The 11,023-nt window shown below is 41.2% G+C and overlaps 1 protein-coding gene across 1 annotated transcript in view; it reads left to right on the top strand.

Annotated features, from left to right (window-relative positions):
- The window catches only part of STIL (STIL centriolar assembly protein), a 49,558-nt gene that overhangs the window by 31,352 nt on the left and 7,183 nt on the right, over nucleotides 1-11,023 (top strand). Inside the window, exons 14-16 of the mRNA XM_017540943.2 lie at nucleotides 1,978-2,209; nucleotides 6,986-7,199; nucleotides 10,022-10,272. Coding sequence (XP_017396432.2) covers nucleotides 1,978-2,209; nucleotides 6,986-7,199; nucleotides 10,022-10,272 — 697 coding nt within the window. The remainder of the gene's footprint in view (nucleotides 1-1,977; nucleotides 2,210-6,985; nucleotides 7,200-10,021; nucleotides 10,273-11,023) is intronic.

Here is an 11,023-nt window from a genome sequence, read left to right as displayed (position 1 = left end):
TTTTTTTGAGATGGAGTCTCACTCTGTCACACAGGCTGGAGTGCAATGGCGTGGTCTTGGCTCACTGCAACCTCCGCCTCCCAGGTTCAAGCGATTCTTCTGCCTCAGCCTCCTGAGTAGCTGGGACTGTAGGCCCATGCCACCATGCCTGACTAATTTTTGTATTTTTAGTAGAGATGGGGGTTTCACTATGTTGGCCAGGCTGGTCGCAAACTCCTGACCTCATGATACACCCACCTCGGCCTCCCAAAGTGCTGGGATTACGGGCATGAGCCACCATGCCTGGCCTACTTTTTGGTTTTAACCATCTGTTTAAACCATTATATAGTAGCAATATTTCCCAAATTATAGAATGCATATGACTTGTGGTACAAAAGATGATTTCGGGTGTTAAACAAGTTAATGTTTATATTTTGTAAATATATCTTTTCCAATACTCATAGGTATAAATACAATAAGCATATCAAATCTATGATTTTACAGAAATGATGAGGCTCAGTAAAAAATAGAGTTAATGTAAAGAAAGAGAGTAAGTAAACAATACTACACCCAAATAGCTCATAAAGATTGCTGAATAGGCCAGGCACAGTGGCTCACACCTATAGTGTCTGCACTTTGGGAGGCCAAGGCAGGTGGATCCCTTGACACCAGGAGTTCAAGACCAGCTTGGTCAACATGGTGAAGCCTCGTCTTTAAAAAAAATAAAAAATAAAAAAATTAGCCACACATGGTGGCGTGTACCTGTAGTCCCAGCTACTCAGGAGGCTGAGGTGGGAGGATCACTTGAGCCTAGGGAGATTGAAGCTGCAGTGAGCTATGATTGTGTCACTGCATTCCAGCCTGTGTAAAAAAGTGACAGACTGTCTCAAAAACAAAATAAAAAAAAGATTGGAAAACAGTTGATTTTTTAAATACCTGCCCGATATTACAGATATTACACATGTCTGATGCATTTCCAATGAAGTCTCTTAAATATTGCATTTAAATATCAAAACCAGAGAACCTAGGGATTTGTGTTTTATATAGTATCTCATGTTATTCAGACCAGCGGTTTTCAATATACAACACCCCACCCCACAGATCATATTCAGAACCTTAATATATGAAGCAAATCATTTCAGAGCCATTTTTTCTTGAAAAAGCAGAATCCAGAATGTGCCCTTCTACCCCACCCGTCCCCAATTTTCTCTCTTTCTGTCTTCCACCTACCTCTTCCTAGCATTTCTGAGGAAATATAATCTAAAAATTGTATTAAGATAGCTTTTTTTTTTCTTTTTTTTTTTTTTTTTTGAGACAGAGTCTCACTGTGTTGCCCTGGCTGGAGTGCAGTGGCACAATCACAACAGCTCATTGCAGCCTTGATCTGGCTGGGCTCAAGTGATCTCCCACCTCTGCCTCCCAAGTAGTTGAGACTATAGGCACACCACCATGCCTGACTAATTTTTTTGGATTTTTTTTTTTTTGGAGAGCTGGGATTTCTGCATGTTGCCCACCCTGGTCTTGAACTCCTGAGCTCAGGTGATCCTCCCACCTCTGCTTCTCAAAGTGTTGGTATTACAGGCGTGAGCCACTGCACCTGGCCAGTATAGCTGTTCTTTTATTTATTTATTTATTTTTTGAGACAGAGTCTCACGCTATCACCCAGGCTAGAGTGCAGTGCTGCGATCGTGGCTCACTGCAACCTCTGCCACCTGGGTTCAAGCAATTCCTGCCTCAGCCTCCTGAGTAGCTGGGATTACAGGTACATACCACTGTGCCCAGCTAATTTTTGTATTTTTAGTAGAGACAGGGTTTCACCGTCTTGGCCAGGCTGGTCTTGAACTTCTGCCCTTGCGATCCACCCACCTTGGCCTCCCAAAGTGCTGGGATTATAGGCGTGAGCCACCTCGCCCGGCCAGCTATTCTTAGCAAAGGTTTGTCAGTATAATTTTTAAAGTCGAATGTTTGTTTCAATATCTTAAATTATTTAACCTCCAGGTGCTAGCTTGTTTTGGAATGCAGCAGGTGATGATCAAGAGCCTAACTCTCAGCTGAAGCAAGATGATACCAAAATTTCCAGTGAGGACATGAATTTTTCTGTGGATATTAATAATGAAGTCACAAGTCCTCCAGGTAGTACATCTTCATTAAAAGCAGTTGATATTCCCAGCTTTGAAGAGAGCAACGTTGCTGTGGAAGAAGAATTTAACCAGCCACTTTCTGTATCCAAGTAAGGTCTCTTTGATTTAGTCTTTTGTCCTACTTAAAAAAAATTTTTTAATGGACAATAATAATTGTATGTATTTGCGTGGCACAATGTTTAGATGCATATTTACAATGTGGAATGATTAAGTCAGACCAATAAATCTATCACTTCATATACTTAACATTTTTTATGGTAAAAACATTTAATGTCGACCATTAGCAATTTTGAAATATACAATGCATTATTATTCATTACAGTTGTTGTTCTGTTCAGGTTTTTTTGTTTTTAATTCTAATTTCTTTTAAGTCTGACTCAGAAACTATTTTCTAAATGGTATTTTCATTTATGTCTTTTCATTATGTCTTTACCTTATATAATTTCTATGTAACTGTTAACTCTGAGCCTTCTAGAACCATATCCAGTCATTGGCGCTATATACACACATACATACATACATATATATATATAAATTTTTTTTTTTTTTTTTTTTTTGAGATGGAGTCTCACTCTGTTGCTCAGGTTGGAGTGCAGTGGTGCGATCCTGGTTCACTGCAGTCTCCACCTCCAGGGTTCAAACAATTCTCCTGCCTCAGTCTCCCAAGTAGCTAGGACTATACAGGCACAGGCCATCAAGCCAGGCTAATTTTTTGTGTTTTTAGTAGAGACGAGGTTTTGCCATGTTAACTAGGATGGTCTCAATCTCCTGACCTTGTGATTTGCCTGCCTCGGCCTCCCAAAGTGCTGGGATTACAGGTGTGAACCATTGTGCCCGGCCTGTAATTTTAGTAGAGATGGGGTTTCACCATGTTGGCCAGGCTGGTCTTGAACTACTGACCTCAGGTGATCCACCTGTCTTGGCCTCCCAAAGTGCTGGGATTACAGGTTTGAGCCACCGCACTTGGCCTATTTTATTTTATTTAATTTTTGAGACAGAGTCTCACTGTCATCCAAGTTGGAGTGCAATGGCAGTATCTCGGCTCACTGCAACCTCTGTCTCCCAGGTTCAAGCCATCTTGAGCCTCAGCCTTCTAAGTAGCTGAATTATAGGCATGTGCCACCACACCCAGCTAATTTTTGTATTTTTAGTTGAGATGGGGCTTCCCATGTTGGCCAGGCCTCTTAAGTAGCTGGATTACAGGCATGTGCCACCATACCCAGCTAATATTTGTATTTTTAGTAGAGATGGAGCTTCCCACGTTGCCTAGGCTGATCTTGAACTCCTGACCTTAGGTGATCCACCTGTCTCAGCCTTCCAAAGTGCTGGGATTATAGTCATGAACCACTGAGAGATGGGGAAATTTCTAAAGATTCTCCATATTGCCATTATATATGTAAGAGTCTATTTTTGAGAGCTACAACCGGAATATTTATATGTGAAATGTTATCTGAGACTGGCTTCAAATTAATTCTGTGGGAGAATGAAATGGCTAGGAGTATAAATGAAATGAAATTGGCTATTTGTTGGTAATTTTTGAAACTGATTGTATATGGTGGTTTGTTAAACAATTCTCTCATGCTTGAAATTTTTCTTTTTTCATTTTTTAATTTGTTTTGTTTGTTTGTTTTTGTGAGACAGTCTCACTCTGTCGCCCAGGCTGGAGTGTAGTGGCGCGATCTCAGCGCACTGCAACCTCTGCCTCCTGGGTTCAAGCAATTCTCTGCCTCAGCCTCCCGAGTAACTTGGATTACAGGTGCCTGCCACTGTGCTCAGCTAATTTTTTTGCATTTTGAGTAGAGATGGGGTTTTGCCATCTTGGCCAGGCTAATCTTGAACTCCTGACCTTGTGATCCACTTGCCTCAACTTCCCAAAGTGCTTGGATTACAGGTGTGACCCACCACACCTGGCCTTCTCTATTTTATACAAGAACCACAGATTACTATTCTAACTAGAATCATGTTTTTTAATATTGCTTTCCTTAGTTATTTAAAAAATGTTTTATTTTCTAATTTTGAAAGTAATAAATGCTCATTGTATAAAATTGATAAAATACGTAAAAGCATAAACAAGAAAAGGAATACCATCAGGTATATCCTGTGTTTATAAATGTCGTCTTATGCTGGGCACAGTGGCTGACACCTGTAATCTCAGCACTTTGGGAGGCTGAAGCAGGTGGATGGCTTGAGCTCAGGAGTTCGACACCAGCCTGGGCAACATGGCAAAACCTCATCTCTTCAAAAAATACAAAACTTAGCCGGGTGTGGTGGTGCTCACCTGTAGTCATTACTACTTGAGAGGCTGAGGTGGGAGAATCATTTGAGCTTGGGAGATTGAAGCTGCAGTGAGCTATGATTGTGCCACTTTGACAAAGAAAGAACCTGTCTGAAAAAAAATAAATGGCACGTTGTGAATTTCATTTGACAAGATCTTGACTATTATTTTATTTCAAATTTATTTTCTTTCTTTCTTTTTTTTTTTTTTTTTGAGATGGAACCTCCCTCTGTCACCCAGGCTGGAGTGCAGTGGTGTGATCTCGGCTCACTTCAACCTCTGCCTCCCAGGTTCAAGTGATTCTCCTGCCTCAGTCTCCTGAGTAGCTGGGATTACAGGCGCATGCCACCACGCCTGGCTAATTTTTCTATTTTTAGTGGAGTCGGGGTTTCACCATGTTGACCAGGATGGTCTTGAACTCCTGACCTCATTATCTGCCCGCCTCGGCCTCCAAAAATGCTGGGATTACTCCTCCTAACTGTACTTTTTTATTTTTATTTTTGAGACAGAGTCTCACTCTGTCGCCTGGGTTGGAGTGCAGTTGCTATCTTGGCTCACTGCAACCTTCACCTCCTGGGTTCAAGTGATTCTCCTGCTTCAGCCGCTCGAGTAGCTGGGATCATAGGCATGCACTACCACACCCAGCTAATTTTTGTATTTTTAGTAGAGATGGGGTTTCATCACATTGGCCAGGCTGGTCTCCATCTCCTCACCTCAAGTGATCTGCCCCACTTGGCCCTCCAGTGTGTTGGGATTACAAGTGTGAGCCACTGCAGCCAGCCTAAATATATATTCTTTGACCACTATCTCCCCAGCTTGCCTTCCCCAACCACCCCAGCCTCTGGTAACCACCATTCTGCTCTCTCCTTCTATGAGATAAATGTTTTTAGATACTACATTTGAGTGATAATCTGGGCCTGGCTTATTTCACTAAGCATAATATTCTCTAAATCATCCATGTTATTGCAAATTTCAGGATTTCCTTTTTTTTAATGGCTGAATTGTCTATACTTATAGCATTTTCTTTATCCATTCATTCATTGATGGACACATAGGTTGATTTCATATCTTGACTTGTGAATAGTGCCACAGTTAGCACAGGGGCACATATGTAATGGTATTACCAATTTTATTTCTTCTGGATAGATAACCCAGTAATGGTATTACTGGACATATGGTAGTTCTATTTTTAATTTTTTGAGGAACCTTCTTAGCGTTTTTTGCAATATAATTTTATACAAATCTGCATCTCCATTAACAGTGTGCAGGGATCTCCTTTTCTTCACTATTATTTTAAAACTTGGGCCTGACGTGGTGGCTCATGCCTGTAATCCTCGCATTACAAGGGGAGCAGATCACTTGAAATCAGGAGTTTGAAACCAGCCTGGCCAACATGGTGAAACCCTGTCTCTACTAAAAATGCAAAAGCTAGCTTAGCACAGTGGTGCTTGCCTGTAATCTCAGCTACTCGGGAGGCTGAGGCAGGAGAATTGCTTGAGTCTGGGAGGCAGGGGTTGCAGTGAGCCAAGATCACACCACTGCACTCCAGCCTGGGTGACACAGGGAGACTCCCACAAAAAAAAAAAAAAAGAAAAAAAAACCCAAAACTTAGAATGAACAAATAACGTATCTAAAATGTTTAAATGCTCTTAAAATTTCCATTGCCATCAAGTTCAGGAGAAATCAACAGCTTGTTTTCCAGGCTTCAAAGAAAGTTGTCTTAAGTATAAGTAACACAAGTTAAAAGGTATCATAGTTTAGTTATTTTTCTTTCATTTATTTTATTTTATTTATTTATCTATTTATTTTTAGAGAAGGAGTCTCGCTATGTTGCCCAGGCTGGAGTGCAGTGGCTATTCACAGGTGCGATCCCACTACTGATCAGCACAGGAGTTTTGACTTGCTCCATTTCTGACCTGGGCTAGTTCACCCTTCTTAGGCAACCTGGTGGTACCCCGTTCCTGGGAGGTCACCATATTGATGTCGAACTTAGTGCAGACACCCGATCAACATAGCGTACTACAACCCAGAACCCCCGGACTCAAGCGATCCTCAAGCCTCAGCCTCCCAAATAGCTGGGACTACAGGCATGTGCCACTGCGCCTGGCATGGTTTAGTTTATATGCAGCCTGTTAAGATGGGGCGTTTTCATTTTTGTTTCTTATAGAAACAGGGTCTTGCTCAGATACCTAGGCTGAATATCGTGGTACAATCATAGCTCACTGCAGTCTCAAGTTCCTGGGCTAAGTGATCCTCTTGCTCAGCCTCCTGAGCAGCTGGGATTACAGGTGCATGGTGCCACACCCAGCTAATCAAAATGTTTTTTTGTATAGCTGGGGTCTTGCTATATTCCCCAGTCTGATCTTGAACTTCTTGCCTCAAGCAATTCTTTTGCCTTGCCCTCCCAAAACACAGATTACAGGCATGAGCCACTGTACCTGGCTACGATGGTATGTTTATGTAGCATCAGTAAGAGCTAAAAATATAAACCAGATGCTGCTTGAATCTTAACCCTTTCTTCCAGAGTTACTACATTTCAACTAGATGTTAAATGTACCTTGATAACTAACACATTGTATATTCTTCTCAGCAGCTCTTCTCTGGTTGTGAGGAAAGAACCTGATGTACCTGTGTTCTTTCCAAATGGCCAGCTGGCAGAAAATGTAGGCATGTGTTTACAGACTGGACCAACAGGGGGTGCCAGTAACAATTCTGAAACATCAGGGGAACCAAAAATTGAGCAAGTAATGCAACCATTGCCTCATCAACCATCAGATAACCAGAAAATTTACCAGGATTTGTTGGTAAGAAAATTTGAGCATTTCATCTTTCAGAGAAGTTATTTAATATAGGATATACAAGTTAAGCTTTTCCTGGATTTAAACTGATTGAGACCTTAAGATAAAAAGATTTTTGCCAAATTAACAATGATACATTTCTTTTAGCTTTTCATAAATTATAACTTAAATTCAGTAATTTACTGTAAACATACCTAAATATTTAGGAAAAAAGCTTTATTTTTAAAGTATAAATGTGCCTAATTCAAACCAAAATTAATAAGAGTTTCTCAGAAATTTGAAAATTGGAAAGTGGCAAGATATCTATAATAATATTTACTGATTTTAGTTCAGGTAAGCCAGTGTGTATTAAATACTTAGCTTAGTCTAAGGCAGTAGGCTAAGTGAAGTCGATACTATTAAGGTGAATATGACACTCTGCACCCTTGAGAGCCCAGGGGAAACACAGCACATACAGACAAGAAACAAGCAATTATAAGACAGGTTGTTGAGAAGTAGCAGTGTAAAGCAAAGAGAACACAGAATAAAGGGATAGTTCTGGTTGGAGGAACTAGTCTTAGAAATCTTAAAATATGACCTGGGACTTAATGGTTAAAGAAACCATGGCTGTGACTATCACCCAAATTGTAGAACATTTTATTTGTCCATTTGTGAGAAGGCTAATTAAACATACTTCACAGGGCCCTATGTATCCATCAATGAACGCATATTTGTTATTTGCTTGCTAGGTCCTAGACTGGTGTGAGTAGCTTGTATGCTCAGGGAATGAAATATGCAGAAATAGTATCACAGGTCATTCCTGCTTTTAGAAAGTGAGAAAAAAAAGGAACCTAATTCTGTGAATATCACAAAGGCCTAGTTTGTAACTGAAACATATTATCATCAAATGAAAGCATTATTTAAAACCTGTTTATAAAAAATTTAGCAGCCAGGCACAGTGGCTCACACCTGTAATCCCAGCACTTTAGGAGGCTGAGGCGGGTGGATCACGAGGTCAAGAGTTCAAGACCAGCCTGGCCAACATAATGAGACCCCGTCTCTACTAAAAATACAAAAAATTGGCTGGGATTGGTGGTGGGCACCTATGGTCTCAGCTACTTGGGAGGCTGAGGCAGGAGAATGGCTTAAACCTGGGAGATGGAGGTTGCAGTGAGTGGAGATTGCACCACTGCACTCTGGCCTGGGTGACAATGTGAGACTCTGTCTCAAAAAAAAAAAAGCATAAATCCTTGAAAATACTTGGAGAATTACTGAAATGATTTTTTTTTTTTTTTTTTTTTTTGAGACAGGGACTCGTTCTGTTGCCCAGGCTGGAGTTCAGTGACATGGTCTCAGCTCATTGCAACCTCCACCTCCTGGGTTCAAGTGATTCTTATGCCTCAGCCCTCCAAGTAGCAGGGACTACAGGTGCCTGCCACCACACCTGGTTAATTTTTTTTTTTTTGGAGACAGAGGTCTCACTATGTTGCCCAGGCGGGAATGGGGAATGCAGTGATGTGATCTCGGTGCCCTGCAGCTTCTGCCTCCCAGGTTCAAGCAATTCTCTTGTCTCAGCTCTCCTGGTAGCTGGGACCACAGGCACATGCCACCATACTCGGCTAATTTTTGTATTATTAGCAGAGACAGGATTTCACCCTGTTGGCCAGGCTGGTCTCAAACTTCTGGCCTCAAGTAAGCCTCCTGCCTTGGCCTCCCAAAGTGCCTATGATTTCAGGTATGAGCCACTGCACCCAGTCTTGGCTAATTTTTGTAGTTTTAATTGGGACCGGGTTTTGCCATGTTGGCCGGGCTGGTCTCAAACTCCAGACCTCAAGTGATCTGTTCGCCTTAGCCACCCAAAGTGCTGGGATTATAGCTATGAGCCACGCACCCGTGCTCAAATAAGTTTTAAATATGTTGGTTTTTATTTTTATTTATTTATTTATTTATCATTTTATTTTATTTTTGAGACAGAGTCTCACCCTTTTGCCCTGACTCTGGAGTACAGTGGTACCATCTTGGCCCTCTGCAACCTGGGCCTTCTGGGTTCAAGTGATTCTCATGCCTCAGCCTCCTGAATAGCTGTGACTACAGGCACGTGCTGCCACACCCAGCTACTTTTTGTATTTTTAGTCAACACAGGGTTTCACCCTGTTAGCTAGGCCAGTCTTGAACTCCTGACTTCAAGTGATTCGCTCGCCTCAGCCTCCCAAAATGCTGGGATTATAGGTGTGAGCCACCATGCCCAGCCTGTGCTGGTTTTTAAGTGAATGAAGTCTGAACAAACATTCTGTTTTCTCTAGGGTCTGATGAGATTGTTCATTAGGATGTGCTTCTATAAAAACCCCATAATACCTGCAAATAATTCCATAATGCCTGCCTACTTGATGTTTTGTAGAATTTGACAAGATGATATTATTTTGATTTTCCCTGCTCTTTACTTATGGTATCATTAAGGTCTTAACATAAAATTGTTTTTTAACTTTCTAAATTTTTTTTAATTTTTATTTTTTAGAGACAGTCTCACTTTGTCACCCAGGATAGAGTATAGTGGCACAATCATGGCTCACTGCAGCCTCAGCCTTGTAGCTTAAATGGTCCTCCTGCCTCAGCCTCCTTAGTAGCTGGAACAACAGGTATATGCCACCATGCCCAGCTAATTTTTAGTTTTTTGTAGTGTTAGAGTATCACTGTGTTGTCCAGGGTGTTGAACTCCTGGGCTCAAGTGATACTCCTGCCTCGGCCTCCCAAAGTGCTAGGATTATAGGCATGAACCATTGCACTCAGCCCTAACATTGTTAATAGTGATTTTTCAAATTTTTGTTTGTTTGTTTGTTTGTTTTTGTCAGGGTCAAGTAAACCACCTATTAAATAATTCCTCCAAGGAAACTGAGCAGCCATCTACCAAAGCAGTAATTATCAGCAATGAATGCACCAGAACCCAAAACGTTTACCATACAAAGAAAAAACCACATCATTCAAGACTAGTAGACAAAGATTGTGTTCTTAATGCAACTCTTAAGCAACTAAGAAGCCTTGGAGTAAAAATTGATTCTCCTACTAAAGTGAAGAAAAATGCACATAACGTGGATCATGCCAGGTAACTTTTAAAATTTTGCTTTAAAGGGTGAATAAATTTTAATTTCTCTATTTTTACCCATCATTGGCTAGATGAATAAATTTTAGATGTATTATGGCAATCTCATCAGAAGAGGTACGTTTGTGCCTCAATTCAGTTGATTCATCATTTATTCAGGGTCTACCATACGCATGATAAATAAGAGATTCTTCATTTTTGTGGGAGAGAGGATTATATACATAAGTAATTTGAGAGAGATTATGGGATGACTCCTGGCTGAGTAGGCCAACAAAGTATTTAGGAGTCTTGAGGAAAGAGAAAAGAGTTTCATTTGGCAGTGTCTGAAAAGTCTTTCTGGAGGTGATAAGGCCTGTTCCAGCTACTGGATGTACAGTTATACAATTGTGCCATCTAAAAAGCAAAATCATTCCCTTTTTCTAGGAATGTGCCCAACTGGTCATGTTCTTTTGTTCAGATTCCTTTCTACCAAAGATGACCCCAGCACATAACATGGCTGGGCATGGTGACTCACACCTGTAATCCTAGCACTTTGGGAGGCCGAGGTGGGCAGATCACCTGAAGTTGGGAGTTCGAGACCAGCCTGACCAACATGGAGAAACCCTGTCTCTACTAAAAATAAAAAAATTAGCTGGGCATGGTGGTACATGCCTGTAATCCCAGCTACTCTGGAGGCTGAGGCAGGAGAATCACTTGAACCCGGAAGGTGGAGGTTGCAGTAAGCCGGGATTGCACCATTGCACTCCAGCCTGGA

Source organism: Cebus imitator, unplaced genomic scaffold (assembly GCF_001604975.1).
Source record: "Cebus imitator isolate Cc_AM_T3 unplaced genomic scaffold, Cebus_imitator-1.0 Scaffold129, whole genome shotgun sequence".
Taxonomy (NCBI): domain Eukaryota; kingdom Metazoa; phylum Chordata; class Mammalia; order Primates; family Cebidae; genus Cebus; species Cebus imitator.
This window is presented reverse-complemented; position numbering and strand designations above follow the sequence as displayed.